The 16,728-nt window shown below is 41.1% G+C and overlaps 1 protein-coding gene across 6 annotated transcripts in view; it reads left to right on the top strand.

Annotated features, from left to right (window-relative positions):
• LOC121934829 (GRIP and coiled-coil domain-containing protein 2-like) overlaps nucleotides 1-16,728 on the top strand; it is a 123,590-nt gene that overhangs the window by 54,577 nt on the left and 52,285 nt on the right. For all 6 annotated transcript variants that reach the window (XM_042475710.1, XM_042475709.1, XM_042475706.1 and 3 more), the window contains 6 exons: nucleotides 2,343-2,465; nucleotides 4,621-4,740; nucleotides 4,864-4,980; nucleotides 12,380-12,496; nucleotides 12,735-12,860; nucleotides 13,865-13,984. In XM_042475710.1, coding sequence (XP_042331644.1) covers nucleotides 2,343-2,465; nucleotides 4,621-4,740; nucleotides 4,864-4,980; nucleotides 12,380-12,496; nucleotides 12,735-12,860; nucleotides 13,865-13,984 — 723 coding nt within the window. The remainder of the gene's footprint in view (nucleotides 1-2,342; nucleotides 2,466-4,620; nucleotides 4,741-4,863; nucleotides 4,981-12,379; nucleotides 12,497-12,734; nucleotides 12,861-13,864; nucleotides 13,985-16,728) is intronic.

Genomic DNA, 16,728 nt, shown 5'->3' with positions numbered 1-16,728 from the left:
TAAATCGTTTATTTCTAGCCCGCCTTTCCATGAGATCAAGGCAGGTTACAACATCATAGAGCAACAAACGATAAATATCAACAATACAATATAAAACAAAATCAGAGATTAAAACAAGGAATTAAAAACACAGATTAAAAACTTTACAAAAACTAGCCAAAGTGCAGGTGCAAAAGGAGTGGGGGGAGAAAAAGTGATTACAACTGGGGGAAAGCTTGTTCGAAGAGAAAGGTTTTGAGTCTCTTCCTGAATTGGTCGAGGGAGGGGGTCGAGCGGAGCTCTTCGGGAAGCGAATTCCATAACTGCAGGGCTGAGATAGAAAACGCCCTCTGTGCAGTTGTAGAGCGTTTCGAGGGTGGAACCCTCAGAAATTGCTTCCCAGTTGACTTGAGTGTGTGGGGTGGATTATATGGGGAGAGGCGGTCCTCCAAGTACCCTGGGCCCAAGCCATTTAGGGCTTTATAGGTTATAACCAACACCTTGTATTGTGCCTGGAAGCGAATAGGCAACCAGTGCAGATCTCGCAGAACAGGTGTTATATGGCTGGACCTGGAACATCCAGTGACCAGTCTGGCTGCCATGTTCTGCACTAACTGAAGCTTCCGGGTTTGGTACAAGGGTTGTCCCATGTAGAGTGCATTACGGAAATCCAACCGAGAGGTTACCAGAGCGTGTACCACCATTTCAAGGTCCCCCGGCCCAGGTAGGGTCGCAGCTGGCGTATCAGCCGAAGCTGATAACAGGTACTCCTGACCGTCGCATCCACCTGAGATGTAAGGTGGAGCGACGAGTCCAAGAGCACCTCCAGACTGCGAACAGAGTCCTTCAGGGGAAGCGTGACCCCGTTCAGGACAGGTGGACAAATCTCCAAACCTGCACCCGGGGAACCTATCACAAGTACTTCTGTTTTCTCTGGATTCAGTCTGAGTCTGTTTTCCCTCATCCAGCCCATTACTGACTCCAGAGAGGCATCTAGAGGAGAGATGCCATCCCTGGTCACTGCATCAGTAGGAGACACAGAGAAACATATTTGGGTGTCATCAGCGTACTGATAACACCGCGCCCCGTGTCTCCGGATGATCTCTCCCAGCGGTTTCATGTAAATGTTAAATAGCATGGGGGACAGAATGGCTCCTTGAGGGACACCAGATGTAAGGGCCCTCTTATCGGAGCACACGTCCCCCAGCTGCACCATCTGGAATCTACCCGAGAGGTAGGAACGGAACCACTGGAGCGCAGTGCCCCTGATTCCCTACTCTCTCAGGCGTTCCAGAAGGATACCATGGTCAATGGTATCGAAAGCCGCTGAGATCTCTAAGAGCACTAACAGGGACACGCTTCCCCTGTCCATGCCCAGACGGAGATCATCGACCAAAGCGACCATGGCAGTCTCAACTCCATAGCCCGCCCGAAAGCCAGTTTGAAATGGGTCTAGAAAATCAGTATCATCCAAGATCGATTGAAGCTGAATGGCAACCGCCCTCTTGAGTTAATATGCTACACCAGTAAGAGCTATTTAGTTGTCTATGGGGCTGTACAGACAGACGGCATGCAGCCACCCCTTTCCTGGCTGGATTTGGGCTGCAGCAACCCCATGCCATGGTGCTGATCCAGTTTCTGGAGAGTGCAAAAAGGAGCCACCAAAAGCAGCTCCTTTTTGTGCCCTCCAAGAGGCACCATAGCCAGCTTTATGATGCCCCTTGGATGCAGCACCGGAGGGGCGTTATCATGGCATGCACCATGTGGACTGGCACACACCAAAATGGTACTCTGGGGAAGGTTTCCAGAGACTTGGTACATCAGGGAAACTTGGGGGCTGCAAAAATAGGTTTGAGGCTACATGCAGTCCATAGGCTGCAGTTTCCTAGGCCTACGTTACAGAATTATATTACAAATGCAGTTTCACTCAACATTGCCCTGGACTCATAAAAGAATGTCTTTGTTGTGTAATAAAATAATTCAGATACAGTGGAAAACTAGTCTTGGAAAATGTGATTTATCTACCAGTTTTCGAAAACTGTATACAGTACTGTAAATTTGTGGTTTGGCTACCCCTTGTGAATTTGTTTATACCATCAGTTTGTCATTATGTTTCTAAATGGCATCAATTCAAATATATTGGGATGGGGGGGGGGGAACCTAACAAATAGCATGGTTTGGTACAGTATTTTGCTTTCTTCTCTCAGTTAATAGGCAGTATACTTGAACATCCAAGAAGTAATATATTATACTAATTGAAAATAATACTTTTCAGATATCATAAAATATTAATAGCACTATTTAGTGCAGTTCTTCCAAATAAAATTAATATTTTTATGAATTCATCTGAAATTATTTTATAGAAGAAAAACGAAAGCAATTAGCTGAGCAGAAAAGACGTTTAGCTGCAGATCTAGAAGCAACTGTACACGATATGCAAAAAGCACAGCATGCTTCAGAAATTCCTGTAACATTAAAGCCCAGCGGTAAGTAGAAAGTAAATGACCTTTTATTTTAAAACAGGATATATAGTGGGCCCTTGGTAGCCACTGGGATTTGCTTCACTGTGGATACCAAAATCTGTGGATGCTCATGTCCCATTGAATATAATGGCACAGTAAAATGCTTTCCCTTATATAAAATGGCAAAATCTAGGTTTGCTTTTTAGAATTCATTTATTTTTAAAGAATATTTTCAAACCATGTATTTGAATTTTGAGTTCAAGATGAGCTTGAGATAAAAAAAAAAAAGAGGTTGGAGATCAGGGTGAGAATTAAGGCAGTTTTAATTTAACTGTGTCATTATTGTTTTAATATACTGTACCGTATATACTCAACTATAAGTTGAATTCATGTACAGTCAGCCTTGATTATACACGGATTTTTTATACACGGATTCAAGCATACACGGTTTGAAAATGTTCAAAAAAAGTATAAATTTCAAATATCAAAGCTTGATTTTCCATTTTTTTATAAGGGACACCATCTGCTATGCCATTATATTTAATGGGACTTGAGCATACACGGATTTTGTTATACACGGGGATCTTGGAACCAAACCCCAGCGTATAATAAGGGTCCGCTGTATACATTGAGGGCAGGTTTGGGGGCCAAAATTATGGATTTTGATATGACCCATGGATAAATCGAAGATAAAACTTAGAGGCATGTCACAAAGGATGTAAAAGATGATGCAAAGGAAAATGATGCCAAAGAACTTATAAATTTTTGATAGGCATAATTATGCTTGTTCTAAAGGCTGGATGGATGAGAGAATAGTGAGTATCCGTGCTTCTTTTTGGTGCTCCCAGGATAGACTAAGCTTTACCACTCTATTCAGAGAAAGAGGATGGCTATATATATGAGTTAAAGTACAGTACTTAATTGACCCATGGATAAGTCGATCCTGGTTTTTTGGGTCAAGTTTTTGATTAAAATTTCTAGACTTATACATGAGTATATACAGTATGTATACTGATATTCAACACAGTATTAAAATCATGGCAAAAGAAATCAAAGAAAAACTCTCCTTTATCAATATAGATGGGGGAAGACTGCAACTGAAGGACCATTTTTGTGGGTTCCAGGGGTAATTTTTGCCTCAACTTGCCCTCTAGGGGTGTGGAGGGGGCAATTTTTTTGCCATGTTTTGCTTCCCTTGGCTGATTTTAGGCCTCTTAAAAATAAGTAGTATTAATTTCTGGTTGCTATCTCTTGTTAAAAAAAATGACTCTCCTGGGCCTAAAATGGCCCATATGGACCTAAAAGCATGACAAAATACCCCCACACACCTTAGATGTATGTATGTGTGTGGGGTGGTCCTCTAAGGTATCCTGGGGGCTTATGTGGCCCTAGGTTCCCACAGTTGCCTGCTCGTCGTATGGATAATAAGTACACTCATCCCTCCATATTTGTGGCTCTGATATTTGCGGATTTGATTATTCACGGATTTGATTAATATGTTCTCTCTGGGAATATCTAGGTCTTCAAGTGTAACTCTGTGGTCAACTTTAACTAAACGTTGCACTGAAAGACCTAGAGATTGCTAGAGAGAACACTCCACTAGGCATTTGTAGCTCCTCCAGTGCAGTTCTATGGTCAGTGTCTGTCGGACATTGCCCACAGAGTTGCGCTGGAGGACCTAGAGATTCCTAGAGAGCTGTCCTCTCAGGTGTTTTTGTTATTTGTGGTTTTTCCATATTCATGAGGGTCTTGTGCCCCTAACCCTAGCAAATATGGAGGGACAGGTGTATATATAGTTGGACTACTGAGATACCTCTCTTGGTGCTGTTGTGGTGAGAGCACTGAGTCAAAAATGTATTCAGGAGGCTTATGTCTTCTCAATGGAAAACCTAGGTCCTGGAATTTACAAACACTGGTTCTGTCTTGGTGAAGTCATCATTGCAAACCTCTCCCCTTGACTATCATGTGGATTTCTGTGATGTTCTCAGAAACTAGTTCCTTTGTAAAAGTACTTTGCTACATTCTGAGAAGCAATTAAGTTATCTTTGTTTACTCTGTCCTAAGATCTACATGAACAGACAAAGAAGCTATTAACTTTTTAATTGAACAATCTTTCTATGTGCTTATGATATTTCACCACTGTTTTTCAAGACTGACTGTAGAACATATAATTTTTCAGAAAACGAATTATATGAACTGTTGGAGAAGAAGTACCTGTTACTAGAAAACCTGGCATCTAATCGGAAAGAGCTACAGGAAGCTCATGCTCTTGCGGATGCCCAGCCAGGCAGTGTCAGTGGTATGTATGTATGAATGAATATGGTAAGAATAGATATTTATAAAAATCAGAAATAATGCTTATGTGTTACATGGTTGTATTAAAAATATATTCATTTTCTTATGTCTTGGAATTACTTTGTAGATCATAAACTGCAGATGCTAAATGAGCAAAGAAAACATTTGACTGAAGATCTAAAAGCAACTGTGCATGATATACAAAAAATACAACACCATGCTTCACAAAAAGCTCCAACTGAAGGTGAGTATACATGGGAAGAATGTTCAAAAATATTTTACTCAAATGGTTGAAAAACATGTTTCTTAAGTGTCAAGAAACCCTGATAAGAAAAATCATGGACTGGTGAGATTCTTTGCATTTTGGAACTTACTCTATGCAGTATTCACAACAGTGTAGGAAACAACATTTTCTGTACACAAAACAGCATTTTCTGTGCCAAAATAATATGTCCTGCACAGAAGAAGCTGTATTGGGAACTTGTTTCTGTGCTAAATTTGTGTATTATATTATTTTTTTGCAAAAAAAAATGTAGTTTCCAATGAGGAAAATACTGTTTTCTGTGGGGGGAGAAAATTCTTTGTGAATTTTGTACAGAATTTCCTGAACTGTGCAGGACTTTCTCACAGCAAAAAGAAAAGTACTAAAATTACTAATTATTCCATTTGAGAAGAAAATAGCAAAGAAGTACATCCCTAGTGGCAAGCTGAGTTGTTTTTTTTTTTTAATTTATATTGGCCATCTTTTTGTTTCACATATTTGCTGGTATATTTTAGTTAATGCTAGAGTTGATTCTGTATGTATGGATTGTAGCAGTTCAGTTGGAATATCAGCTGTTCCTGGTGATTTCTTTTTCCTAATTTCTCTCAATGCAGATCCCACCTCAGTTTCTAGAATTTGGGGTTCATCTTCATATGAATCTTCATTCCATGGGTCATTCATCTCTTTTATATAGCTCTTCTGTGTACTGCATACAGTGGTTGTTTTTTTTAAATTTTTTCTTGGACTTGTAGTGTATTCCTGTTCTTGTCATATAGCATCCTAAATTTTGGTTTGAACTTTTCTTTAATTTCCCTTACATTGTTGAACAGATCTCTCATTTTCCCTTTTTTGATATTATCTTCTGTTTCTTTGCATTGATTGTTACAGCAGTCCTCCTTATCCTTGTGCATTAATTGTTGAACAACTGCATTCATGGTTCTGATTTTGTTCCTGTCTTCATTTTCCTTTGGTTTTCTTCTTTCTTTAAGTGTTTCTAGCATTTCATCTGCTATCTGTTGTGTCCTCTCATTTGTTTTTGACCACTGTAAGTGTATTGCTGTAATCTTCCTTTATTATGTCCTTGACTTCTGACCATAGTTATTCTGGTTCCAGGTCAATTGTGCTCAGTAGCACAAATCTGTTTCTTACATTATCTTTAAATTCTGGTGAGATGTTGTTGAACTCATGTTTTGGTAGGGTTGCCATATTTCAGCCCCTCATAGCTGGGCATCTATTTTGCATATTATGTTAATTGTTATAATTATACATATTATTAATTTGCATTCTGATCATGAAAATTCAGTACATCAGTCATTACACTTTTTCTATCATTATGTTTCAACTTCAGAACCAAGCTAAGAGCTCTTTTTTCTCCTTTTCTCCTCTAGCTGGGGTGAAGAAAGGGGGGCTTCCAAGCAGCCCCAGAAAGGACTTCCCTTTTACTTCCCTATTTGTAAGGGAATTTCCAACTTGCTGCCTAGCCCTAGGCTCAAGCTGCTGACACAATCACCACACAATGCATGACCATCTCTACTCACCTTCTTTCCTTTCCCATCTTCTGGGCCTGATGGGGAAAGCTGGGAGGAAATGCAAGAATAAGGTGGCAATGTTACACTTATGCAGTAGCAGCCATGAGGTTCCCACCAGTGCCAGTCTTTTTGCACAGTCTCTTACTTCATCACCACTGTCACATTTTACCCTACTCATCAGTCTGAAACAAAGGAGAAATTGGGGATTTACTGCTTCAAATAGCCCGGTCAGCCAAGATATTTTTAGTCCCTTCAGTCCCAGATTTTCCAGGTTTTCTAGGACAAATGGCAACCCTACATTTTGGTTTGATGGCTGTTTTTGCTTTACTCTTAAGCTTTACTCTAATTTTTGGCATAAATAGTTCATGATCCATACCACAGTCTGCATCTGGTTTAGTTTTGGCTGCAAAAATAGAGCTTCTCCATCTTCTGCTTCCAATTATATAGTCTATCTGATTCTTATGTTGACCGTCTGATGATGTCCATGTGGATAGCCTCCTCTCTGGTTGTATGAAGCGGGTGTTTGGAATGAATAGGCTGTTGGCTTCGCAGAATTCTATTGGTCTTTCTCCTGCTTCATTTTTTGTGCCTAACCAAATCTGACTGTCTTTGGCACGTTACAGACGTGCCCATGAGGCACCGTCATCGCGCCGTCATTACGCACGAGGGGCGGCGCTTCCTGACGCACCTTGCCCCTCGCGTGTAATGACTACGTCAAAATGGCGGCGCCACCATTTTGACGTAGCGGACACTCTGCGTCCGCATGTCGCGTGATGGAAGTGACGCCGCGAGTGTGCACTTTGGCACTTGCGGCGTCTCTTCCGGGCCACAGGAAGGAGCGCGAAAATCACGCTCCTTCTTTGCAGTGTCCGGGAACCACACCGTTTGGCTGCTGCAGTTCCCAGACGCTGCAAACGGCAGCGGTGCGAGACCATCCCTTCTGGGCGGTCTGTAACGCGCCTTTGAGTCTTCTTTGCTGCCTGCTTTAGCATTCCAGTCTCCTATGATTAGTTTGAGGTCCTGTGTTCGTGTGTTGTCAATTTTTTCCTGAACTGCTTCATAGAATTTCTTAATTTCTTTTTTCTCTGCCTCTGTGGTTGGCACATATACTTGCATTATGTTGATATTTATAGGTTTTCCTTGTTTTCCTTATTGACGTGATTCTGTCTGTCTATACGTTGTATCCTTTGACTGCTTTTGCTATATCTCTTCTTTATATAAAAGTTACCCCATTTCTTCATGTGTTTTCATTCCCTGAGTAGAATACTATCTAGTTGTCTGATTCAAAGTGGCCCATTCCTCTCCATTTTAGCTCACTCACACCTAGTATTGCTATGTTTATGTGTTCTATTTCCTTTCCTTTAAAAAAAAATCAGCTTTCCCTAGCTCATGCTTCTCACATTCCATGTTCTTCTCCTGCTTAGTATAAGGAATTAGGAGACTTCTCTCTGCCGGTGCCTTGGGCTTCTCTGACTGTGACCATCTGTCATCCTCTGTAGCTTTCTTGGTTGCAGAATCACCTGCTGGAAACACTACCTGCTCAGTCTTTGGTACCAGTTTAGATAACACTTCCCTCTGCAGTGTTGTCATTCTGCTCCAAACAGAAGTGTGCAGATTGGCTGATCAGCCAGTTAAGCTGCCTGGCACTCTGCAAGCTGTGCCTCCATAGTCAGGAGTGTGAGGTCCATTAATGTCAGAGATATCTCAGATCAAGGTTCTTCCTTTTGATGAACTAGATCTCTTTAATAAGATGACTGATGAGGCCCTCGATCACAAAGCATTCCTGGGGATCTTCTCAATAAATCTTTCAAGCAGCAGTGGTACCAATTCAGCACATCCAAAAATAATCCAGATACTGTCTTTGATTTTCCAAGTTTGCATGTGGGTATTATCCATTGTAGAGAATGGGTTCCCCATTGAATTCAAAACTATGCCATCTCTAGGGATATTCCTATCAATGGTACCACCAGATGTACTCCAAGAACAAAATCACTGTGATTTTGCAGAAAGGAGCAATAGAACCAGTACTCCTTCATCACAAGGACATTGGTTTCTACATCCAGTACTTCACAGAACTGAAGACGAATGGGGATTATTGTTCCATTCTTGATCTGAGGGAAGTCAACTGATACATATGCACAATAAAGTTTTGAATGGTCACCTTAGTCTCCGTTCATTCAGTGCAAGGATGTCTAGTTTGTGGAAATAGATCTTGAGGACACATATTTCCACTTTTCAGCCTGAGACGATAATTGGAAATAGCTGCATTTCACTGTGTGCCATGCCATGTTCAGGTTCTGAGTTTTACCCTTTGGACTATTGAGTCCCAGTGGGAAAGCAACAGATAAAGGGCCAACTACACCTCCTGGGGAAGGGATCAGCCACTGAGAAGGATTTTTCTCATGGTCTCACCAGATATGCCTAGGATGGCAATGGGACCGAGAGAAAGCCTTCCCCCATAAATATTAGAGCTTGGGCAGGCACATATGGGGGGAGAGATTTTCAAATATAGTAGTCTGAACTGGATACAATGGAGGCTAGATCACACCCAGTACCTTGAATTCTACCTGGAAAAGGAATAGCAGCCAAGGGAATTGTTTCAGCAAGGGGGTTGAGATTATAGGGGGTTATATTCCCTATAATTTGCCCTGGTCAGCAACCTGGCTGCAGCATGTTGGACCTGCTGAAGTTTCTGAACAGTTTCCAAAGGCAGCCCCACACAGAGTGTGTTACAGTAATCCAAATGGGATATAATAAAGTCATGTGTCTCTCTTTTTAATCACGTAAAGTATGTTTGGCTACTCTCTCTGCTTACCATGAGGATTGCACTAATGGTCCTTTTCTGTTTGTGGGACTTCTTGCCAAGGGTCTTAATCATGTCTATCCACCTGTTGCATTACCTAGACCACAGTGATCACTCTCTGTAGTACTTTCTCAGCGAATGGGTAAACCTTTCAAGATACTTGACTCATGACACTTTCATCTCCTCACTTTCATGTTCACCTTTCTGGTAGCTGTCACATTGTCTTGCAAAACCTCTGAGTTGTGTGAACTGAAGACTAACTTCACCCCCCCTCCCCCCGGGCCTGGCATTTTAAAAGGACAAAGTGATACAGCACCAGCTTTCTATCAAAGATAGTTCCATCTCAGTCATCCTATCATCCTTCTAAATTTCATATGAAATCCTATAAATGCTATAAAGTGCACCCTGTATTCCTTAGATGATATAGATACTTGCCTTCTATGTGTCATATATTAAGCATTTCAGGAAGTCTGTACTTTGACTGTGTTATGGTGCATTAAGGAGGCATCAGTCTCATAGAATCTTACAGCACTTTATAAATAAAGGTTAATAATAATAATAATAGAATCATAGAATCATAGAGTTGGAAGAGACCACACGGGCCATCCAGGCCAACCCCCTGCCATGCAGGAAATCCAAATCAAAGCACCCCCGACAGATGGCCATCTAGCCTCTGCTTAAAGACCTCCAAGGAAGGAGACTCCACTACACTCCGAGGGAGTTTGTTCCACTGTCGAACAGTCCTTACTGTCAGGAAGTTCCTCCTAATGTTGAGGTGGAATCTCTTTTGCTGTAGCTTGCATCCATTGTTCCGGGTCCTGTTCTCTGGAGCAGCAGAAAAGAAGCTTGCTCCCTCCTCAATATGACATCCTTTCAAATATTTAAACAGGGCTATCATATCACCTCTTAACCTTCTTTTCTCCAGGCTAAACATCCCCAGCTCCCTGAGTCGTTCCTCATAGGGCATGGTTTCCAGACTTTTCACCATTGTAGTCGCCCTCCTTTGGACACGCTCCAGTTTCTCAACGTCCTTTTTGAATTGTGGTGCCCAGAACTGAACACAATATTCCAGGTGGGGCCTGACCAAATCAGAATACAGTGGCACTATTACTTCTCTTGATCTAGACACTATACTTTTATTGATGCAGCCTAAAATTGCATCGGCCTTTATAGCTGCCACATAGCACTGTTCACTCATGTTCAATGTTATGGTCAACTCAATGTTATTGTCAACAGATATTTGATACTACACTATTCCTCTCTTCAGGCAGTCAAGCCCATTCCACAAGAGCCATGTTTGCATCCACTGCCTTCATTGGAGGGGTGTTGCTTATTGACTCATGTAAGGCAGAAACATGGTTTGAACTGGTTGCCTTTGTAACACATTATAGATTGCAAACTATATCTTGTGCTCATGCTCTCTTTGATTATTCTGTGCTTTATTCATTGCTATGATGACATTTCCCATCTCTGGTAAATCAGTTGGCTGGTATCCCATTTGTGTGAATCGTCGAGACCATAAAGAAGAAGAACCTATCACTGTGGTTCTTCAAGTGGTCATCTGTGAACTCACACAGCCCACCATTTTTCTCTCTACTCATGTCCTGACAGGGTTTTTTCTCTCCCTGCGGTGGACTGAGAACTGAGGGGAATAGCTTGGGGTCCTGGGGTATGCGGAATAGATGGTGGGAGAGGGGTTCCCACTGAATAGCTCAGGGGTAGGCAACCTGCGGCCCGTGAGCCAGATGCGGCCCGGCAAGGCCTTGGGACCGGCCCCAGCCTGGTCCTGCCGCTGATTGCCACCGGGGCCTTTGGGGGGCAATTGTCTATAGAAGCCTCAGAAACATGCATTTATATAAACATTTTTAAAAAGATCAGCAATTTTTTTCGCGTGTCCTCCATTTTTTTAAAAAAAGTGTCTTCCATTTGAAAATTTTGTCCTACATTTGTCCTGGTTTGTTTATATATTTAATTTTTTAAAAAAATTATTTAATTATTTATTTTTTGGCTTCGGCCCCCCCCAGTTGTCTGAGGGACAGCAACCCGGCCCCCAGCTCAAAAAGGTTGCCTACCCCTGGAATAGCTACTCACTTCTGGAAGGCTCCAAACTAAATCTGTGCAAGTGCAAAATCCCATTTGTGAGAGTTCATAGTTGACCTTGAAGAACCACATTTACAGGTAAGCAATCTGTTCTTCAGAAACAGGACATTCAAGCAGCATGATTCACTAATCCTCTCTCGTGGGGTCCAAGAGAAAACAACTGAATCCATAGAGAAGCATTGTTTCATTTAAATGCAGAATCCTGGATAGCGTGTAGGATAAGTGCTGTCTAGCAGTGTGAGTTTTTGACTAGGGCACTGAGCAGTCAGAGGGGGAATGCCAGCTGATATATGGGTTTTCCCAGTTCTAAGGAAGAACCCACTGGCAGCAATGCTTGCTCCCACAATGGCTGAACACCTATGGGCAGTCTACACTGCTCCCCTTCTTCTGCCAGGAGGTACTAGCCAAATTGGGGCATTCATGGGTATAAGCTGTCCCGTACCATTATTTTTTTCCCTCTTCCACTCTAAACACATTTACAGGTGCATGGGCACACTGCTAGCAGCCACCAGTTTCCTCCTGTCCATTTCTATGGAGGAGGGAATCATTTAAAAATAATCTCCCAATGAACATAACATCATTTTTTAGCTAAGACTTGATTTCAAAGTAATATGAAGTTATAAATTGGTGTGTCATACATATAGGTAATCTCTTCTGATCCCTGGCAGCTGTTAACATATCTCAGATTCCAGGGAATCCTCCTCCATCAAAGGTGATGTATGTAATAAGGAATTGTGGATGGACTTAAGAACCTGCCTGATGGTAAAGAAGCTGATCTTCAGGAGCCCTCAAACTTCAGGTCCTGCCAATTAATGATAAAGACTGTGTTCCAGGCTATTCTTTCAAAAATGGGGTGAATTTAGATTGGCTGCATTTGTAGTTAAATGATTGAGCAAGACACACATTTAAAAGCATTATTTAGTATGTCATTAAAAAAATCTGTTTGTAGGAGAATTATTTGAACTATCTGAGAAGAAACAACTCTTGATGGAAAGTCTAGAATCCAAGCAAAAGGAACTACAAGAAGCTAAAGCTCTTGCAGCTTCTCAACCAGACACTATCAGTGGTATGAATACTGTGATTTTTTTTTCATGTTTTCCGTTACAATTTGAATTTGCTTTCAGTGGGGTCTATTCAAAGTATGACAAAATATGGACCAATCCCATATTCCTTCAGAGGATTCAGTCCTAGTGTAAGGCATTGCGATTTTGTGGGTGCATTTGCAACTAACTGAACTTTTTTCATTGGTGTATCTAAAGTATATTAATATTTTATTATAACTTGACTTGAACTTTATTTTGTAGAACAAAAACTACAGGAGCTAGCTGAGCAAAAAACCCAATTGACTATAGCTCTAGAAGCAACTATGCATGATATACGAGAAATACAGCATCGTACTCCACAAAGGGAACTGCCTGAAGAGCCTTGTGGTGAGTGAAAAACATAAGGTAGGATTGCCATATTTTGTAGGGGGAAAAAGAGAGACACAATTACCAGTTAACTACTTCAAACTACCAATTGCTATGACTGCTCTCATTTTAAATACCCTAACTATGTAAATTTTAACTCTGAAGAAGAGAACTTGCCCAGGAAAAGGAGGGCATATGGTAATCATATTATAAAGCTATTTTGGATATAGCCCCCATAATCTTCATATTGTTTTCAGTTCACTTGTTTTCAGCTGCCTTTCTAATTAAAGTAAAGTATGTGGTAGACTACAAAACTTAATCTGTAGTTCAGTATGTTTCTAATTTTATCGCAGTTTGACTTTATAAGTGCAACAGTTCAAAATGAGAGGGAGTAATCATAACTTTGTCATTGTCTACTTCTTATCTTCAAGGTAGCTATACTGGTGGTTTAGCATAATTATCAGAAGTATTTAGAGACTGATGCAAAGCTTCTAAGATAGCCTTGAGCCTCCTTGATCATTCACTGTGAAGCTTACCTCCTACTTTATAGAATCTATGAATATGTCATTGTCCAATTTCTCAGTGACTGGATATAATATGGAGATCACACACATACTGTTTCACTTGTCTTCCCAGTTTAAAAGATGGATGAGGATGGAAGATTTATGTAACTCCTATTAGCTTCAATAGCTCTACTCTAGTTAGTACTAGCAATTGGATTTTTATATTAAAGTCCCTTATTCAATGCATTCTCAAAAGTGTTTCCATTTACTTACTTATTTATTTCTTACTCTTCTCCCAAATTGGATTCAAAGCAGCTTACAATATAAATTATAACAGCCATCTAAAACAATATGAAATACAAAGTTTAAAAAGCAGTTTCAGTTAGCCACTCTGCTATAACAGCTGAAAGAATGAACCAAAAATTAGGCTGAATATCTTTTTAAAATAATGCATATCTGTTAGCAATGAGACCATTTGAGCATATTTTTGAAGAGATAATTCTAAAATATTGTGATTTGTAGAAAAGGATTTACATAAACTTTTTGAATGGAAACAACGTTTATTGGAACACACAGAAACTAATCTGAAAGAGCTAGAAGAAACTCATGCTCTTGTTGGTACTGAACCAGACAGCATCAGTGGTATGTATATGGTGGTTTCTAATGTTTCCATTACAGTCTTAAATACATGTGCAAACAATATTAGATCCATGTGTTTCAACTGAGATTAAGTCTAAATTTAGGGTCACTATCCCAGCCTTCTATTTCAGCTTGCTAGTATAATTTGGCAGCCTACAGGTCAAATAAAACTGATACAGGCAAGGCAACAGTACATAGAAAATACTTTCTGAATGTGTCAGCAAGGATTTACTAGGTTACAGACCCATGCATAATTCTTCTGGATTATATATTTAAAGACACAGTTGCAGTTTATACTACTGTTACATAGTTTCTTAAAAATTACCAATGTTTGAATCAGCTGAATTGAGTACAAGCCCAAAGCCCAGAGTTTAAAAGTAACTAATAACTAATATTTATAATTTAGTTCCCTAATAATGAAAATATAACTTCATTTAATTACTACTGTTACTTAATAAGGGGACATTTTCCTTCTTCATGCAATGTACAGTGTGTCCCACGTCATACGCAGGCGCATCTTACGTGGCTTCCAGCAAAAGGCGTGTGTGCTTGTGGCACACGCATCGCCGTGGGTATGAGCCCCATTATCTTTAATGGGGCTCAAGCATACGCAGAATTTCCCTTACGTGGGGGAGGCGTCTGGAACACTCCCCCCGCATAAGGGAAGGGACCACTGTAATGTAATTTTAAAATCACTATTACAGTTACAAGAGTGTGCCCTGAGTGTAGTAAAATTTAAGTTCTGTTTCATGTAGCAGCTTTGAGAAATAATAATAATAATAATAATAATAATAATAATAATAGTCCATCTCTCCCCGGAGGATCGGGGCGGATTACAATATAAATAAAACATAGTAAAATAATAACACATTCCCTAATCCACAATTTAAAATACAACAGCATAAAAATCAGTTATTAAAAGCACAATAAAAATTATAATAAAATTAGGGAGAGTCAAAGAAGGCATAGTTGTGGGACAGTGGAGAGGGCCCATGTTTTAGTCCAGGAAAGCCCACTGGAAGAGATCCATCTTGATGGTTTTTAAAAAGTCCTCAAGAGATGTTATGTGACAGATCTCTGGTAGGTCATTCCAAAGTTTAGGAGCAGCCGATGAGAAGGTTCTCTGGGTAACCACAGCAAGTCTGGTCTTAGTCTGTACAGTAGTAAATTTGTCCCAGAGGACCTGAGTGTGTGGGGTGGAATGTATGGAAGGAGACGTTCCTTTAAGTAAGTTGGACCTAAGCCATGTAGAGCTTTAAAAGTGATTACCAACACCTTGTACTGTGCCCGGAAACTAATTGGCAGCCAGTGTAAAGATTTCAGAACTGGAGTTATATGGTCTTGATTTTCTGGAGACCAAACTGGCTGCCATGTTTTAGATTAACTGAAGTTTCCGAGTTAGGTACAAAGATAGCCCCATGTAGAGCGCATTGCAGAAGTCCAATCGAGAGGTTACCAGAGTGTGTACTACTGTTTCTAGGTCACCTGGTGCCAGGTAGGGTCGTAGCTGGCATATCAGCTGAAGCTGATAACAAGCGCTCCTGGCTGTCGCATCTAGCTGAGCTGTCAACTGAAGGGATGAGTCCAGGAGCACTCCCAAACTACGAACACAGTCCTTTAGGGGAAGTGTGACCCCATCTAGGACCAGTGAACATATCTCCATACCCAGTTTTGGGGTTCCTATAGCAAGTACCTCCGTCTTACCTGGATTCAAGTCGGTTTTTCCTCATCCAGATCATTACCACCTTAAGACATTCATTGAGAGGAGAGATGCCATCCTTAGTCACTGCTGCAGTCTGAAACATTGAGAAATACATTTGGGTGTCATCGGCGTACTGATAACACCCTGCCCCATGTCTCCACTGGGGTTTGGTTCCATGAACCCCTGTGAATAACAAAATCCATGTATACTTTTAAAAAATATTTTCAAGCCGTTGGATGCTTGGATAGGACCCCTCGGGCTTGAGGTGTTTTGAGAGACATTTTGTGTGTACTTGGAACCAAAGAAAGGACTCCCTGTAACTACTCAGTGGTTTTCTAAATGGGTTACTGCAACTATTCAGTTATGTTATGAACTGTTGGGGAAGACACCTCCAGCTTGGGTTTGAGATCACTCTACCAGGGCAGTAGCTACATCCTTTGCCTTTCTGAGTAGCCTGCCATTGGAGAATGTCTGTGAAGTTGCTGTCTGGTTCTGATTCCAGCCATTGACATTTATCAAACACTATCAGCTGGATCCCAGGGCCAGTCGGGATGAAGCCTTTGGGAGGGCACTGTTGCTTTCTAGACTACACTAAAGGTTTGTTGCTTTGCATGCCTTTTTTGTTAAAGAAAGAAAGAAAGAAAGAAGGAAGGAAGGAACAACACAAGACACAGCAGTCGTGTTTAGAGTTTCCCATTGCCGTTATTGTGCAAAATAAACATACTTTATTTGATAGTTTATACTTGTTGATGGTTTACACTTGTTGTCATGACACTTGATGTCAGTGGGAGCCCCACTCCCTCCGACATGCGGACACTGCACCGTGCTTCTGTCATCATGGCACCCCCCCCCATGTGGACAAGAGGCTGTCATGTTGGTGCCACCGCTGCATGCACTCCCAAGCCCTAATTTTGGCCCTAGGGTGCCACAAAACGCCCATGTGTATCGGGCCAAGGATTCCCTACACCTTGTCATCTAAGCACTGATGGGATGGTTGACCCTTGTGGTCTCTTCCAACTCTATGATTCTATGAAATGTTGAAGAG

Source organism: Sceloporus undulatus, chromosome 6, assembly GCF_019175285.1.
Source record: "Sceloporus undulatus isolate JIND9_A2432 ecotype Alabama chromosome 6, SceUnd_v1.1, whole genome shotgun sequence".
In the NCBI taxonomy this organism is placed as follows: domain Eukaryota; kingdom Metazoa; phylum Chordata; class Lepidosauria; order Squamata; family Phrynosomatidae; genus Sceloporus; species Sceloporus undulatus.
The sequence above is the reverse complement of the archived record's forward strand: the minus strand, read 5'-3'. Positions and strand labels throughout refer to the sequence as shown.